General features: G+C 35.6%; 1 protein-coding gene across 5 annotated transcripts in view; it reads right to left on the bottom strand.

The window, feature by feature from the left end:
- Patj (PATJ crumbs cell polarity complex component) overlaps window positions 1-19706 on the bottom strand; it is a 344745-nt gene that overhangs the window by 251655 nt on the left and 73384 nt on the right. For all 5 annotated transcript variants that reach the window (XM_078026378.1, XM_078026375.1, XM_078026379.1 and 2 more), the window contains exons 16-17: window positions 18545-18706; window positions 14527-14658 (exon numbers count right to left, since the gene is read on the bottom strand). In XM_078026378.1, the coding sequence (XP_077882504.1) occupies window positions 14527-14658; window positions 18545-18706 (294 nt within the window). The remainder of the gene's footprint in view (window positions 1-14526; window positions 14659-18544; window positions 18707-19706) is intronic.

The following is a 19706-nucleotide window of genomic DNA, read 5'->3' as shown; positions in this document are numbered from 1 at the left end:
ATACCTGCAAAGTTCTCCACAACCTAACTACAAATATAAGCAAGCAGCTCAGACATACTCCCTGGAAAAGCATGAAGTAGGGGACTCCATATAAAGAGGGCACAGAGGAACGAACAAGAAAAGTAGTTACACTTTTTTCCATTTTTAACAAACTGGCAAAAGTATAATTAAGACGGATTTTCTTAAATAAGAGAAATGTGACATATACACAGAGGCCTGTTCTAACATTTAACATCTCTATGCTTTGCAGTACTGCCCCGATGAAGAAATTTTTTTAAAAAATCAAGGTGTAATAATGATTTAACCACAATCAAAATAAATAATAATTTTCAGTTTTGTTTTTTTTAATTTTAAATCTACTCTGCATTTAACACCCAAACTTAAGATATTAAGAAAGGACAGGGATTCAGAGATGATACAGCAAGATAGCCAAGAGACGGACCCCAGATTATTTCAGACAAAAATTTGGCTGCAAATTTGTTTGCTTTTGATAATTTTGACACTGTCAACTGAGTGTATTAAAATATAAACTCAAGAGGGGTAATATGGTTCATTCCCAAGGCCTTACTTGTATGTCATCAAAGTTCTGTACTGTGTTGTAGAGCAGCTCATTGTACCAAACACCTGCTCTGCAGCTGTATTTCAGAGTCCCTCACCAAGAATGAAACAATTCCAGGGAAGGACCAGAAAAACATCAGCTAGCTCTGAAACATCAGCTAGCTCCACAAAAGAAACCTCCTCCCAACCAGGGAAGTCAGAATGGGTACACACTATTGCAGAAGTAGGCTTCAAGCTTCCTGTCACAAGTATGTGTTTGTGAGGAAGTTATGCTTCAGAAATAATTCTAAAGGATCTACATAGTTTCTGAATATTTGGCTATGTAATATTAAATTGAAAGAGTATTCCAAATAAGCAATAGTCAATCGAGAAGAAGCTATGGAACAGCCAGCAACCAGGTATGAGTTTCTTTAGGAGGCAAGTGTGGCCGTGATCGCCTGAGCTAAGTAGTATTAAGTTATGATATAAAACAATTAATAGCTAAATAAATTTTCAAAATAATATCTCATGGAAGTTGCTAAAATGGAGATTACAGATTAAAAGGAAGGAGCTAACTCATTCTGGAGGGAGGCAAAAGAAGGAATGGAGTAAGAGCAGCAGCGAATGCAACGTTTTTTCACACACACACAGATGCGTACATCTTAAGAAGTAAGAGTCTTCTGGAAAGGCTCTGGTGCACAGCTGACATGAATTAAAATTTCCACTGTGAGCAACGCCAGTCAGAAAACAGGAACTAAGAGATTTTTAAAGAGGAGAAAAGTGAGAGAAAGAGACAAAGAACACAGACATTCAACCTACGAGTTTCAGGATGAAGGTAGACTGAATTCAAGAGACAAGTTCTAAGGACTGGGGAATGTGGCTCAGAGGTAGAGCATTTGCCTAGCATACACAAGGCCCTGGGTTTAATCCCCAGCACCACAAAAGAAAAAAGAAGGAAGGTGGTGGGGAGCAAGTTTTAAGCTGCAGGATTGTCCCCAACAGGCTGTATACAGTTTCACAAGTGTCTTCATTTCTCTAAGTCTGTTGCTCCAAGTGTAAAATGAGGAAAGTGGATACAAGTGTTATGATCCCCCCCCCAGCTCTATGATCCTATTAACTAAATTTAACAGAATATCTTGAGTCAATTTTGTCCTTAATTTCTACCAAACAGTCACAAAACTACTGGAAAAACAAAATAAAACTAGGGATAATGGGCAGGTACTGTGTTGTGTACACATATTTCTACCTACTCAAGAGACTGAAGTAGAGGGGCTGGGGATATAGCTCAGTAGGTAGAGTGCTTGCCTTACATGCACAAGGCCCTGGGTTCAATCCCCATTACCACCAAAAATAAAAAAATAAAATAAAATAAAAAGAGGCTGAAGGATCATTTGGAGGAAGATCATTTGGGCCCAAGAGTTCAAAGCCAGCCTGAGCAACATAGAGAAGTCCTGGCTCAAAGAAAAGAAGAAAAAAGTAGATAAAGATGTTAATTCAAAACACTGCATTGACAATGCATTAACACTATGGTAACAAATATGGTATAATTTTAGTTAATGCCAATGTTTAGGAATTCATAAAAAGACCATAATATAAGACTAACTTCCTGGGTATTGTCCATCAAAACAAAACAAGCAAACAACAAAATATCTATGATAACATGTACCCTCCTTTTCTATCAGACAAAACGTAAAACACATTTTTCCCTGCTTGCTATTTTAAGATAGCAACAAAAAAACATGTCAGGGACCATTAGTTGAAATGAAAATTACTAGAATAGTTCTGGTTTAAGAGAGTGGGATGTAATTAATTATTTCAAAAAGCTTCTTCTGTATTTATAGTGAAGTAAGGTAATAACTAAATGGGCAAGCTATCTTAATCTAGACTCCAACTGTATTCTTAACTATTCTACAATATAGCAAAATATTAAACTAATCATACCAATTACCACAATACCATCATGTTCAAAGTGTGTGCCCACAAAATACATTCAGTCCACTCAAGATAGATTAAACAGATATGGTTTCTGGCTTCTTGTGTATTATTGCTTCCTAAACACTATTAGACATTAAGGATAGATTTTTCCATGCATCATACATAGAACTAAATGGTCCCTGAGCAGCACAGTAAGCACAGCATATAAGGCAATTAAAGTACAATGGAAGACAAGTGGGCAGAAAAACTTGCAGATCAAAATATATCCTAAGGAGGAAACAAAAATCACATAAGCTTGTACCTCATTTTATTCTGTATAACTTGGGACTTTAAGAATCTATTTTCAACATAATAATTAAATTGGTTTCAGCAGATGTCCCAAAGAAATCACTTCTTGAAGGGGTTATTTCTCTTACCCCCTTCTATACTCCCATTAGATATTTTCCTTGGTCATTAGATATGTTCTTTGAGTGTTTCATTTCTTGAAAATTTTACACTATACTATAATAGTTTGTCTGTTTATCAGTTACTCCTGGTACAGGACTTTTGCTTGGTTCTATGGAAAACAAAATGAAACAAGTCAGAAGTACCTTTCATTTGAAAGCCCTATCATCTGGCTGAAATGCCTGAGGTACCACCAAGCAGACAGTTAACAGCAGTATAATCAAAATGACATCAGTGGAAATGTGAATATACTTAACATTACTGGTCTGTATTTAAAAGTGATTAAAATGGTAGGTTTTAAGTTATATACATTTAACCACAATATTTTTAAATGTAGAAAATGAACTGATATATTAAAAATAGCTTTGCATATTCAGAGGGAAAAAATTGATTGAAATTTGCTATGAAACAGGGGAGGAGGAGAGTGCTGGAGAACGGTACTGGCCAAATTATATGGCTGTTTGTGTTCATGTATGAATACGTAACAAAAAATCCCATCCCAACTATAATGCACCAACAAATGTAGAAAAAAGAAAGTTATTAAGATTCAGGGAAATTATAGACATGTGAAACTTAAATTTTTCAAATATTAATTTTGGAATTTATTTTAATTTTTTACACAAATCACTCAACTTCACCCAAACAAATACTTGTTGAGTGATATTGGTCAAGTTGTTGATTAGATGTGACTTGACTTTCTCATCTCTGAATGGAAATAACAATAGCGTAGATTTTAGAGTTGTTAAAGGTATTAAATTAGATAAAGCATGCCAAGTTTCTAGTAAGTCCACAGTAATCAATTCATAAACACTGCTATTATCATCACTGTGAAGGATAGAAAAGAAGCTAGTAAGCCAGGCAGGATGGTGCACACCAACTCAGGAGGCTGAGGCAGGAGGAACAGAATGCAGGGAGGAAAAAAAAAAAAGTTAGCAGGATATATGGGTTTGAGGAGTTATCAGTTTCCATCTCATTTATTGCATGCTAAATTCAACTGAACATGCGTGACTGAGACCAACAGTACTATCATTTGTGATGTCACACTTAAATGTTAATATATGATATAATATACATAACATATAACATATATATAATATATGTGAATACAGAGCTGAACCTATATTCTCCAGATTTGTGACCTCTAACCTCCAGATGGTACTAAAAAAGTGGCTCACAACAGCAAGGCACCCTCAGTCCTCATTCTCCTTTAGCAGAAGTGAAGGACAGGAGCCATCTTCAGGCTGGGAGGCTGACAACCACAGCTGCCACATCAAGGTCATAGGATGCCCTTCATTCTTAGAAAGATTCTATAGTGTGTTTTGTTTTTTTTTTTTTTTTAATAATTGAAAGGTCAACCGATACTCTGTGATATATGGCACACAATGCATAGAATACTTTGCTAACTTTGAAACTATATAGGAAAAAGGCCAAGGAGTCCTACAGGGAAACTCAAAGCACACACAGTTTATACTCTGGCAGCAAAAATCATCAAATCTCTGCAGAGCTTTGCCCCAGGTGGGAGGAGTAAAGGAAAGGTATCATAAACTTCAAGGATAATGTGAAACAAAGCTTTCAGAACTGTTTTGTCTCTCCAGGAAAATAAAATGGAAATCTCTACCATTTTTCAGTTTAGCCATCATTAGGAAGAATCGGTGTGGTTTCTGGCCTGAGGACCATACTTTCATGGTTCCATACCACAGACTCAGGAGCTTAGCTCCACCACTTCCTACTCAGGTGGTCCTGAGCAAATTCCTTGACTTCTCAGTGTGTTTCCTCATCCATCACACGAGGATAATTACAGGGCCTACCTCCTGGGGCTGTAGAAAAGGTTAAATTAGCTAATATATATAAAGTGCTGTAAACATCGCTGGACAGAGAAAGCAGTACATAATTATTGCCATTATCATCATATGGTCATGTTTTCCAAGTAAAAAATTAGGACATAAAGTTTCTCAGAGGATTTTTCATTAAACAGAATAAAATTTGAAAGACTTAAGCAGTTCACAGATACCAAAGAAAACAAAGACATGAAATCAGGACTAACAGCAATTCTAGTCGTTCTCTGTGCCTGGAATATCCACTACCCACTTGTCTACACAGCCAGCCTAATGCCTTGTGAAGCCACTTTGGCTGCTAAGAAATAATCATCAGAATCAGATCTTACTTCCATCATTGCTAAAACCATAGTGTATCCTACAGAATGGCACCTAAGACTATTTCCTTTACTACAGTGCGACATGTGGCTATTTGTCTACCTCCTTCTCCTAACTGAATTCCAACTCCATGAAGACAGAACTTTGTTTTTTTCACTGCTAGCTCCCCGATGCACTGGAGATGCTCAATAAACATTTGTACATAAGATATTTAAAGGGAGCATGCTTTTTCCATCTATATATCCTCCATACCAGCTTGCATTATGAAAACAACAATTTCTTTGAAAGCTAAGAATGAATGACAGGCAAAGCAGTTCTGTGCTGAGTTTATATTTTAAAAATTTTCATCACCACCACCATCACCATCACCACCACCACCAACATCACCATTGTTTTTTAGTAAATGGTAACATTTACCAAAGTGTTGTCATTTTGCGCAGAGAAAAATATGGGTATTTATAAGTGCTCCTTTATTTAGTTCTTATAACTTTTGTAAAGAAAATATTGTTTTATTTTAGAGAGTATTGTTTTAGTACACTGAGAATAAGAAAAGACTTGTCCAAAGTTCTATGTCCTCTGGGTCGTTCCTAACTGTGCTCTTAATATACTACATGTTCACCATGGTATAGTGCTAAGTGTAGTACCTGATTAGGGCTGAAAGGTGAACTTGAGCCCTAGAAATGGCCTGTAGGAATCAAGCAGCCAATCCCCTCTCATGAATCATTAACAGAGTGAACCTCTGGTACTAGGAGGAGGTAGCACCACTTCCTGGTCTCACTTGGAAAGCTTAGCCTTCCTAGATCACCACCTGGGTCCAAATGACATCCACAAGCAAAAAGAGCAGTACTGACCATCCTGCCTTGGAAAAAAGAGATTCCCAGTACCTGCTTGTTGATTTGCTTCAATCATTCAGCCACAGTCTAGGAAAGGCTGGCTTCATCTACTGTGGGCCTCAACACTGACAGAAAAATCAAATGGGAATTCCAAAACAAAGCCATGCCTGGAGGCAGGAGAAGGATGGCGATGAGAACACCTCTAGAGACCAAGTTTCTCCTTTAGATCCAGTCTTTTTTTTTTTTTAATAGTTGTTCTGTTTTTGTTTTTGTTTTATTACATGGGAGACACAGATGCATTGCAAGACATATCCACTAACTTCCTGGAATATCTTGAGCACTTCATAGGACAGTTGTGATTACCAGGTATTACGGTAAATCTGAGCATCTTTATGCCCATGTTTTGGCTCTCCACGGTCATTTCATCAACACTAATATTTATAGTTGTCCACTTCTGAAATACTTACTAAAGGTAATACAGCCAATATATCACGTTCAGGCAATGCCTTCTAGGGTGAAGCAGAAACGATTGTAGAGACACATTAAATGGAAAGCTACCCTGTGAGCACGCACCGTCCAGCTGACAGGCATTTTGCTGCTTGCCCGCTATTCTCTTTCACTCCCATTACACACAATAAGATTTTTTCCCAAATTTGTATTCCAGAGCCATGAAATTCCCGCAAAGTTCAACATCAGGCCTGACTTAAGATCTTTGAGGCCTCCTGCTAACTTCATCCCCCTGCAGCTGCCTCACTAAGGCAAGCTTTTGATCTGTACTATCTGGATTTCAAGCTGATATACACACAGCCTCTTTGATCTCTTATTAAGTGGCTTCTGGTCTCCTGATGCCTTTAGTCTTGCTGCACTGAGGGTTTTGGAAGTCAGTCGTCATCCTGAGCACACTACAAACTCCACACACCAGGAGTGGACTCCCTTCATTCACCCACTTCGCAGGCTTGAAAAGCAATATTTAAGCCATGAGAGAATTTCCCCAGTAGCCACAATCAATCCACTCCATGAACACACTACGAAGAATTATTTTTCAAATGAAGCAGCTTAAAATGATTTAAAGGATACAGAACTTTCCCAGAGAGGGAAAGGAAGCAAATCCTCTGTGAAAAGAAATCTTTAGCCCAGTTGGCACTGGAGCTTACAGTACTTTGATGTTAATAAAAATAAATGTGGACAGGAATCAGGGATGGGCAAAAAGTAGCCTTTATCAGTTCCCCTAAGTTCTGTTAAGCAAAAAGTGACCTTTAAATGCAGCTGTGTGATTTTTCAACACCATGCTATATAATATATGTGTAAGAATATGAATGCTGCCATTGGTAGCAGATTGACCGCCTTTTGCTTATACCAATCTCTTACATGAGTGAAATGATGCCAGAGAAATCTAGGGGTGGGTGAGACAAAAACAAACAAAACCCACAAACCAGACGCCAGTGACCACATTACAAGACCACTTGAGCACTGAAGTGAAACTGTCTGACTTGCAGCACATGACTATCCTCTATATTTAGATTCTGGAGAAAGTATTGCTTCTTATCAAACTTCTCAATGGCACTACTTTATGTTCTGTTGTATATTAAAATTATGTCAGTATCTCTAATTCCATACCCTGGATTCTGTATGCTAATCATCTAAGATGATCATAAAGATATTGGGCTTCCACAAGCTACCAAATGCTACCAGCCAACACCAGGATTCCTTCAAAACCTCAAGTCTCTTGGCAAAAATTCAAGTCCTAATTCCCCCCACAACATTTTAAAACTCAAATTTCTGACAAACAAGGTTAAAGTTGGAGGAAACAGGAATAGACTTTGAGGCACTAATATCATGGTGTAAATACAAATACTTTATAGCTTCCTAGCTACAAAGGCAAATAAATTAATTACCACTATATATAAAGCTGAAACAAAATTGATAGCTATATATTGCTATCACTTAATCTGTCTACATTATAGAAAACCATTAGCAAATTCATGAATTACACACCTGCTCACACTATTTTCCAAGAGAGTTATTTAAAGAAAGAAATGATTCTACATAAGAAGTATCAACTTTAAGTGATCTGAAGATATATGTCTCATAGTTATGTTCAAATAATTTGTACCAAATTTTAAAAGATATATGTTCCTTTGATGAGTAATTCTACTTTTGGAACTTTTTACCATACGACACTGTCACTTTTTTAACAAAAGAGCATGACAAAGATATCTACCTCAGCCTCTTTTAAAATACAAACTAAGCTAGCTGGACAAGGTGCCACAGGCCTGTAATCCCAGCAAATCTGGAGGCTGAGCCAGGAGAATCACAAGTCCCAGGCCAGCCTCAGCAACTCAGGGTGAAACCCTGTCTCAAACAAATATAAAAGAGGACTGGGGATGTAGTTCAGTGATTAAAGTGTTCAGGTTCAACCTCCAGTACCACAACAAAACAAAACACCAATTGGGCATAGAAGACTGGTTAAATAAATTATTGTATATCAAGACTGGTTAAATAAATTATTATATATCAACACTAAAATACTATGCAGTCATTTAAAGTAATTAGGTAGCTCCAAAAACACCAAAATGAAAGAAGATATAACTGAGAAAAAAAGCAAAGGGTCCACTTATGTGTCAAAAAATAAAAACCATTACAAAGCAATAACAAAACTATGACTTCTATAACCATATACATATAAAATATTTGTGCAAAGACAGACGTAAAAAACAAGTCATTTTTACCTGGAACACAAGTGAAGGTTTATAGTCAAAGGAAGATTTATTTGTCGCAGAATCTCTTTATGTACCTTTGAATCTTTGTGCATGTATTACCTGTTTTTTTTTTCTGTAAATTTGAATTTATTTTTTAAATGTTTAGAAAAGACAAAAGGGAAATTACTTTATTGAAAAAAGTAAAGATTCATTAATCACATCACAATAACATGAGTGTTTTCATATTTTACATTTTCCTTCCCACATGAATACATATTTTAATTTAGCCATACTCATGTTGCACAGAAAGTCAGTGTGTTACACAAATAAAGCCAACTTTAAGACACATTTGTGGAATTTACATGATCCCTGCATACAACTTTCAAAAATCTTTTGTAAAGAAATTTCTAGGGAATCGGACCTGATGACACAAGCCTGTAATCCTACAGACTCAGGAGGCCAAGGCAGGAGGATCAAAGCTAACCTCAGAAACTTAGTGAGGCCCTAAGCAACTTAGTGAGACCCTGTCTCAAAATGAAAATAAAAAGGGCTGGGGATGTGGCCAGTGGGTTCAAGCCTGGTTTAAAAAAAAAAAAAAAAAAAAAGACTTAGCAATACTCCAATATTTTACCTTCATACTATTTTGGTTTTCTAACCCACTTCTTCTGTTAAGAAAAATTGATAACTTAATTTTTATAGAAAGGGAGACTTTCACTATTATTCTTAATGAGTCATCATTTGTCTTTGGACTTTCAAACAAATCTTTAAAGCATTACTAACAGTATTTAAATATGAATCACCTCTAAATTGCTGTACTATGTATGATGCTTTTTATTTTTATCTCTTCCAATGTCTGAGACAAACCCAAAGTCTTTCAAAAATATCTGCTTGGGTAAAAACTGAGTCAGTCAGGAGAGGAGAGATAAGAAGAACAGGATGTGGGAGGAAGGAGAATTATTAGTTAATAAATTTTACCTTCTAAATCACTGAAATTCAAAAGTACCAAGGATGGCAATATCATGGCTAATGTTCAAAAATTGGCTAATGTCAAACATTTCCAGTGAATTATAATCATAAGGGGTTATTCAAAGTTCAGCATAAATCAAAACACTAGAAAATATCCACTTGCCATGTTTAATTTATAAGGTCAACTGAAGGTAAAATCCATATAGCTTAACATTTTTTTCAAGCTTTTTGGTAGAAATTAAAAATTACACTCTCAGACTACCTAATAATTGCTTCATTATTAAACATTAACCCACAACAAATTACTTGCACTAATTTAGGATTCTTAAATTTGCAATTATTTTTTTTCTAAAACAATAAATACTAGCTCTTACACAATGCATATGAGCACACTACATTAATTAATTTTTAATACTTACTAAACTTTCATATAAACACTAAAAATGAGAATACGATTTAGCAGCTTAGTCTTTAAAATATGAAAATTTTACAAGCTGGAAAAACAGGAAGATCTGCTGTAGTAAGTTGACTGTAGTGATGCCCTATAATAAAAGGCATATGAAGATACTATTCACAAAGGAATAACAGGGCATTATGATTAAAAGCATTAAGATCTGGGGCTTGGGATGGGGATGTGGCTCAAGCAGTAGGCAGCGTGCTCACCTGGCATGCGCGGGGCGCTGGGTTCGATCCTCAGCACCACATAAAAAATAAAGATGTTGTGTCCACAGAAAACTAAAAAATAAATATTTTTAAAAATTCTCTCTCTCTCTCTCTCTCTCTCCCTCTCCCTCTCTCTCAAAAAAAAATTCAAATTCCATTTTACCATATACTAGTACTGTGAACTTGGACTAGTTACTTAACCTCTCTGTGCCTGTTTCCTCACTTCTAAAATGAGGGTCATAATTCTACCTACTTCATATTGTTCTTATGAGGAATGCAGGAGCTAATAAATATAAAGCAATTAGAACAAGGCCTATTAGGGTTTACTAGCACATAACACTCAATAAATGTTATCTATTATTATTATATTTATATTAATGTTAGTATTAATATATTAATAATATTCCATGAAGACAATATTCTGAGGAATAAAAACATCACACATAATATCACACTAGGAAACTGAAAACTAAAATATAACGAAGGCATGATGTAGAAATCTCATCTTAAACCTGGTGAGAATTAAGCTATAAAAACTTAAAACCAAGTTCTGATGAGTTAAGTTGTGCAAAAACAGAGTAGTCACGCCATAATATTAATGCTCTTGACAGATTACATGCTTCATTGTTTTCCATGACCTAATCCTATAAGGCATGAAGTTAGTTACACAGGAACCAGTGAATTTTCCAGTATGGTACTCATACCAGGCAGGATTTTAATGAATTACTACACAGAGTAATGCCTAGGTATATTTGAGACAAATGAATACTCTACCTCTATTCAAATCAAAGCCACAAAGGCTACTACACTAAAATCTAAGGAAAAACTTACAATGTGCATATTTATTGTCTTCCCTGCTATTTTCTCTTTTCCCTTTGCCCCAATCTAATTTAAAATGCCTTTCATGGAGAAGAATTTCCACTTTGCTCTTTGGCCATAGCACTGACTTGTAGAACTCTGCTTCTTCATTTCAGGTAGAAAAACTGCTACGGTTTGGAATGTGAATTTCCCCCAAAAGTTCATGAGTGAGACAATGCAAAAAAAAGGTTAGAGGTGAAATGACTGGGTTATGAGAGCCTTAAATTAACCAGTGAATTAATCACCTGATAGGGATTAATGGGGTGGTAACTGGAGGCAAGTAGGGTGCAAATGGAGGAGGGGGGTCTTTGGATCCTGCCTTTGGAGTTTATATTTTACCCTTGGTGTGAAGAGAACTCTTTATCTACTTCCTGGTGTTATGTTCTGAGTATCTTTCCTTCACCACACCCTTCCACCAAGATGTTCTGCCTCACCTCAGGCCCCAAGAAATGGAGTCAGCCACCTAATGCCTAAAACCTCTGAAACCAAGAGCACCAAAATAAATTTTTTGTCTTCTAATTGTTCTTGGAAAAAGCTACTAAAACAAAGGCATGCTTTTTTTCTTTGATCAGTTACGCAACTTCTATCAATATTCTGAATCACTGACCTGTGCAGTCAGCCACCCCATCATTCCATGAACAGATTCAAGATCCTTTATCTTGCTCACTCATATTTTCCTGAAGTTCTTCTCATTTATGTAAAAAAGCAAACTTCTGCCCAATAATCCACAACTGGGTAATTCACATATGGCTCATCAAGAGTTGGCTGCATTTTAGAATGCAATTTTACAATTAAATTTAGACTCCACTAAACAAAGCCTTTTTTCTTAAAATAACTAGGTAGTTAAAAAAGGATAGAGTTCAGACATTGTTTTATGGCATAATCTTTGAGGATAGTTTTTAAAACTTTGTGTTCATTTTCTAAATCAGATGATGGTAAATAATACATTTCCACAATAATATAACATTTCCTACTTCTTACACATTAATTCACTTAATGTACACAATTCTTCTAGCTAGATGTTACAATCCCCATTTTATAGATGAGAAACTACATAAGCATCAATGGAACAGATGAACATAATTTTGCCAGGCTCTTCAGTAAGTTGTTATTCTTGAGAAAAACCCATAGTGAGGAAAGTGGTTAACTGAAATTAATATTCCAAGATAAAAGTACAATCTCTTTACTGCTGAGAATGAACAACCTGGATGCTTTACCACGCTAATACTTTCTCCTTGTGACTAAAATTTTCCTACTTTACTTCTTACACTAAATATGCTAAGCCTGGCAGGGCAGGAATCTGCAACCTAATAAATTCATTCAGGACACATTGAATACGGTAATAGCAGGGAACGCGGCCTTTCATGGCTTCTGCCAAACCTCTGTCTGGCCTTGCAAAAAATATTCTTGAACTTTGGAATTTATTACCTAATTACAACAAGAGATGGCATAATCGATTAATTAACTTGCACAAAACCAAATTTTAAATTGTGTTTACCTGTCATCTGAATGTCATAACGGATAACAGTTTTACGTACCATTGACAAATGGTGAAAAGGTGCTAAGCCCATCTGTGAGTATACTTAAGATTAAACTTAAGAAAAACATTCAATTTAAAATTTAAAACTGACTGTTCTTTCTTACAAGGTTTAGCTTCAGAAATAAATAAGGTGAACCCTTTCACTTGAATCAAAATAACATTCAGGGGATATAGAGTTGTAGCTCAGCTCACTGGTAGAATACTCAGCTAGTATCCAAGAAACCCGGTTCCAGTCCTCAGCAACACACACACACATACACACACACAGATTTAAGAGATTATGTATTTTTTCCTATCAATTTTCCAAGAAACACAAAGGCAAGCAGAATATTTAATATTATTTTGCATAGAAGTTATTTTATATAATTTGTGTAGAAATAAATAAATGTATGTGTGCCAATGATTATGAGGAATCTGAGGAGAAAAAACAAACCTAAACTTTTATAAATAAAGCAATAGAAGTTAGAATGCATACCTATACAGATGAGTGAAGAAAAAAAATTCCAGTTAAAAATGACTACACTTTTTTTTTAAAGTATAAAGCACAGAGCTGATAAAGGGATGTTCCTGTCGACTAAGGATTAAAGTAATAAGCACTATCAAGGGATTTTTGTTTTTTCATCCTTCATTGAAATTTTATTTTTTAAATTTTGAAACATTTGTTTTAATATCTATGATATTCAAACTATAAAACTTGCAGAAAATGTCCATGAGAAAGTAAAAGCAACCATTAGGATGTAAATACTTACTGTATAAAAGAATACAAATACATAGAATCCTATGATAATGGAAAAGTAGCTGAACATCTGAGACCATATCTGAAAGATGCTTTCTAAGTTAAATCCTACTTATCAGAATGGTTAACAAATGCCCATTGAATTTGTGCATCCAAATTCAATTAATTTTGGCTAATCTAAACTTTATTATTGTACAAATATTTATAAACCACTTAATAGATGCTAGATAATAGGGCTACAATGGGAAGGGGAGAAAAGAGATAGCCCCTGCTACTTGCTTTATATGCCCTAATATTAACCAATATGTAAACTTCCAGAATTCTATCATATTGATATTTCTTAATAAAAATATTTTCCAAAATATTCATTTGGAATCACCAACTCACAGTTCAATAATACTCCAATAATACTCCAAAAAGTAATTCTAACAACATAGAGGGTTATCTGGCACAGAAATATGCCAGCAAAAATGAAATACATATAATGTATTTCAGTACCTTTAAATCACACTTACAAAAAAAAAATTTAATGTTCTGACATAATGCTCAAAGTATTTTTCTTTTAATTTGTTCCCAATTGCCTTATTGTATTTTTTTTTTAAAATTGATTTTTATAACACTGGCATTCTATATGTCTCAACAGAGGACATTTTGCTTTATCAAACCACACTGTGTTTAGGAAGCACTAAAGTATTAAAATATGCATCTAAAGAGGTAAAAGACTTTTTGCTAACAGTTTTAATTCTTCCAAACAATCAGAAGTCTAAAAACACAGCAGTAACTGGTAAACTGTATAATATATAGATACATGTTCAATCATGATCTTTCATCTCCCTTCCAAAAGGGAGCAGTAACTTTAGTTAGAACCAGAGTGATTGTAAGTATGTAAATGCATAGATGTTATATATATATATTAATAAAAACATGTAATCTCACCAAGAATATTTCTACTTATTCATTGAGATTAATAGGTGAGCTCTATGAGAGCAACTGATTTTAAAGGTAACAATTGGAAGTATCATATCCCTTCTTTGGGATTCAGTTTTGCTTAAGTCAAAATAGGTACCTTAAACAATTGCTACTTCACATAACTAACCAAACCAAAACAGAAACAGAAACAACCACCGGCAAATCAAATCAACCTCTATACAGGCTCTTTTACCTGGTAATCCAGAATGCTGAACCCCAAGCCTTTATGGTCTTTCACTAGCTCAACAATCTTGACTTCAGGAGACCACAAAGCTAATTCCCCATCATCCTCATCTTCAGGACTGACATCTATCCTGTTTTCAACCTGAAAAACCAAAGAAGATAATTGCTTCCAAACAGTCCTTTCTTTCCTGAAAAGAATGAAAATATTAGGAATCTCACAGTTTATTTTCAAATTGGGAATTCTCTTCGACATGAGTAGTTTTCCTTCTTGTTCTTTTAAAAAGGGGCATGCACCAGGCATACACAATGTAGGATGACATAGATGTTCTTAAAAATTCAAGCATTTAAAAATGCAGTTTGTCCATACAATGTTTTTTTAATGTAAAATATATTTTCCATTGAAAGTATTAACACTAACCTCTTATACTTCAATGAGTTCTGTCATCCCATTAGAAGCATAAAAGGAAAAATATGCAATTTAAGTAAAAACAAAAACATCACATAAACTAAGAAACATACAAGATATTTAAAAAGCAATACCTAGATTCATAATTATAATGAAAGACAGAAAACAATGTCAACACAGAGAGAAGCCAGAGCAGGACACAGAGAAATCACTTCTGTTGAGTCCTTTCAATAAAAACTTCACTACCTAATAAAATGTCACAGTTTTATAATTCACAGGGGGATTTCACTAGAAAAATAAAGTTAGAAAAAAGAAATCCAAGTCCTTAAGCATTGTGTGATTCTAAAAATATGTAAAAATCAACATTATCATTTGGATCTGCAATGTCCCAAAGATTCAGATGTTGAAGGCTTGGTCCCCAATGCAGCAATGGTCAGACGTGGGGCTTAGGGGAAGTGACTGAATCCCAAGGGCTCTGACCTCATCAGTGAATTAATCCACCACTAGCTTCATAATTTAATGGCATTATTAGAGGTGGTGGAGAATGTAAGAGGTAGGGCCAAGTTAGAGGCAGTAGGCCACTGGGGACATGCCCTTCAGGGGTGTATCTTGCCCCTGGCCCCTTGCTTGCTATCTCTCTGCTTTCTGGCCATCATAAACTGAGCAGCTTTTCTCCAATGCCCTTCTTCCATGATGTTCTGCCTCACCACAAGCTCAAAACAATGGAGCCGGCAGACCTTGAACTGAAACCTCTGAAACTGTGAACCAAAATAAAGTTTTCCTCCTTTAAGCTCTTCTGCTTAGGTATTTTGACACAGTGACTGAAAGCTATTACAATCACTGAGTTGAAATAATGAAAATCTGATCTTAGAGGAAAGGCCAGCCCAAGTGTCTAGCATACTTTTCTTGACTTGACAACCCAAAGTCTTTTATTCCAGACTTCCTGTCCTTTCAGGAAGAATAGCCACAGCTATGTGGAATTCCAGGAAGCTAAACAAAAAGATCAATGAGTCCACTATGCAGGAGGACAATGCCTACTTCATAACCCTTGTGTTTTTATTTATAGCATTATATTGTTGTCATCCAGTTCATCTTCCCCAACATAACTCTGACCTTTTGCATAACACTCAAGAAATTCCTTCTTTTGCTTTATGGCCCTCACAACTAACAAAAAGGCTGGCTCCTGGACTAGAATGGAGGCTCTTTGAGAGCTCCTGCAGACTTCCACTTGACTCCTGCTGCCTGGCTGCACTGGATAAATATCTGTCCAATGCATTATTTAATCATCTACTTTTGAGTGTGTTTCTCTTAAAACTCCTTCTTAGTAAAGTTATATACTAAATAACAAGTTTTAAAAGCAGATTTCTTGAAATTTTGGGTTTGTTCTCAGAATATAAAATGAAAATGTATCATTTCTACTAACATAATTTTGAGTGACCCATATAAGAAAACTCATTTAATTGAATTAAAGGAAGGGAGGCAGAGTCTATCATTTGAAGAGGAAGTCACCACAGTTAGTACAAAAACATTCTTATGCAGGGCCTGGCCGCCCATGCCTACAATACCAGTGACTAAGGAGGTTGAGGCAGAAGGGCAGGAGAATTACAAGTTCAAGGCCAAGTAAGACCCTGTCTCAAACTAAAAAATAAAAAGGACTGGAGATGTGACTCAGTGGTAAAGAACCCCTGAATTAATCCTCAGTTTCCAACCCCCCAAAATTAGGACTGGTCCAGATGCAAGTTGCTGGTAGGACATGGAAGATCAACACCCAGTCCATGGAAGATGGAATCTGAATGTAGGAACAATTTCCTTGTTCTTAGATTATATAACCTGAAATAAGTAGAAATGTTCTAGATCAATAACCTCTGTATATTTCAGCCTGATATGATGAAGTGATATAGTTAAAAAGAAAACACTCATATCTTCCAATAAAATGCACAGTTCCAATGGCTAATACAATATGATTAATGTCTTACTGGGAACTTAATACCCTCACTGATTAATGAGTGTTTGAATTTTGGCTGAGCCACCTAACCAGATAGTTTAATAAAATAAGATGGTATCAGTATAAGTGAAAAAAGAGAGAGATGGAAAAGAAAGTCAGGACTTTAGGAAACCACATACAATTAACACAAGTTTATAGAAATTTCAAGGCATCCCAAGTGCATAAGATATCATGCAACAACCGGAAATATATCACTTTGATATAATCAATTTTGCATAATTCTTATATTTACAAAATGGAAAGCAATCAACTAATGGGCAGCCAGATTGACGTTTGGCATAATTCAAGCTGTTGTTCACCCATTGTGGTAAAGCATGACAGATGGGAGCACAGAGTCAGCAAGCTGGGTTGGTGATTTACACACCTTATAGGATTAGATTAAAGGCATTTTTATCAGCCCTCAAAGGGAAGCCACCACCCATATTTCATTTCATTAAGGATAGCAAGTCACAAAAGTTTGGCATTTGAGTTCCAAACTTGATTTTTTTTTTCTTTTTGCAAAAGATATACATTAAAAAAAAAAAAAGATTGTCAATCAATTATCAAAAAATTTCCTTTTTATTTGCCCAGTACAGAATAAAAGCATTATGAGATAATAAAAAATAATAATAATTTTAAGAGTTGGCCTCTGACCGAGAGGAATTGACAGTCTTCTTGGAAAAACAAGATGGATACATACTGACGGATCTGTGACTGTAAGTTAGTACTAGATTCCAATGTACTTTAGAAAATCAGAAAACAAAGATTGGTGGACTGCAGCAGTCAAGAAAAGTGATCACTAACTTTTGTGGCGTACTTTCCACACTCAAGCCATCACAGGAAGGTCTTTGCACATATTATTTATTTTGCACATTTATTGCTTCTTACATAAACGCATGAGATGTGTAAGCTCTAATCAGGGCACCATTTTTCAGAAGAATATGAAGAGAAAACAAGGTTATTTTCCCAAGATTCATGAATATTAAGTGCTAAAGGCAGGATTAGAGTCCATGTAATTTGAAATCCTGACCAAAGGCAGGTAGAAAGGAAGCCCGTGCACCTAAGCTGGTATGAATGGAATTATAACCTAAGCGTCTGGAAACAGGAGAAGTGGCACAAACATGCAATTACCAAGGGCTCATGATGGCAAAATATGTGCTCAAAACTCTTTTTGAAATTACAATGCTCTTAGAAAGAGTTCCAACAGCAGATAAAGTTATTTCATTCTCTGGCCTTCTAAAAGTTTTTATGGCAACTTTTAGACTCACTTCAAAACTGATCACACATCTTCTTATTTTTAAGGCTCTGAGAAAGAAAAGATCATTAGATATTCAACATCCACCAAAATCTTAACCTTATTAAGATGAATTGAGTTGAACCAGGAGCCAAAAGCAATGAGTGCAGGCAATTACTAAAATCAAAATGCATGCACATCAATGTCACCAACACTTTGAGGAAAAGAGTTTTAGGATGGTAAGTGAAAATAACAACCTGAAAAAGTGATGCATTGTTTGCCTCAGTTAAATATAAAGGAGTAGAGCAGGGTTGGTTCTCCACTCTTAACCCTGTAGTACATTCTTTGGGGTATCCTTACTGAATGTGCATGCCTATGGGAAGTGTAGTATATGCATTCAGTACCTCCATCTCAGGAAGAAGGGTTTCAGTAGTCATTGGTTCATCTACAGAGGCTTCATCGTCAAATAGCCGCCGACAGCAAACCAAGGTAAAAGGGGGTGGCACTTCTTTAAGAAAGGAAACTGCTTCTCGACGAGATTTTCCATAAAGCTGCACACCATTGACCTAGAAGGACAAGGGGTAAGTGATCACTGAGGAGGCCCCAAATGAAGAGACAAAAAAACCTCTTGTTATCAATCTATCCGAATTTGAATGGGATATCATTTATGCTCTCTTTAAACAAAGGACCTAGTCATATTATCTCAACAGTCCCTAAAAATGTTAGAAATCCTATTTAACAAAATTAAGACTGAATCTTTACTGAACTTGAATGAATGAATTGTAAAATGTGTGCAGAGTACAACAGTTACTAGATGAGTGATCTGATTCTTCACAGCTCCACGGCTTCTCCTATGGGTGCACCAGTATTGTTCTCTCATCTACTTCTACCAACCTCTCCTAAAATGCACTAAATATCACTTACAGCCTTATCAAGACCATTTCCTTTCACAAGAATAATAATATCACTATAGATGTTAACACTAAACTTAAGATTGTTTAAAACTGCTCACCTTACAATGTAAAGGTGATAAAATCTTAGATGCATGGCTATCAAAATTTAACATCGGTTCAACATCCTTTCACTCTTAATACCATCCTAGAAAAATCGCTTCTATAGAAAAGCAATATACATAACTTGCTCCATTCTTGTAAGTTTTGCTGATGCAGCCATCAAGTTATGTAGGAAGTGTCAATTTCAAGTTATTTCATTCAAGTGTTTCATGTTTAAAAAAGAGAACTATTCCCTACTAATGATTAATCTTCCTCATGAAAAATTATCTACATTTTATATCATTTTGGTATATAATGATAATAATACTTTGCACCAAAGATGATTTTAGAAAGATTACATTTATTACTTTAAAGAGTTCTCTCACTTCTGACTATTGGTCACTAAAAGCTAACCTGTCTGTTCCTCCCCAAAAGCTGAGGCATGGACAGAATTCAGGCACAACAATCTTTTCATATCTGACTTCTACCTTCCTGGGAGGGGTTAGCAACATTATTAGTTTTAATGAAATTTATTTCTGACAGGTATAGTGCTAATGTTCAGATAACTGACTGG

Source organism: Ictidomys tridecemlineatus, chromosome 11 (assembly GCF_052094955.1).
Source record: "Ictidomys tridecemlineatus isolate mIctTri1 chromosome 11, mIctTri1.hap1, whole genome shotgun sequence".
Taxonomy (NCBI): Eukaryota; Metazoa; Chordata; class Mammalia; order Rodentia; family Sciuridae; genus Ictidomys; species Ictidomys tridecemlineatus.
The sequence above is the reverse complement of the archived record's forward strand: the minus strand, read 5'-3'. Positions and strand labels throughout refer to the sequence as shown.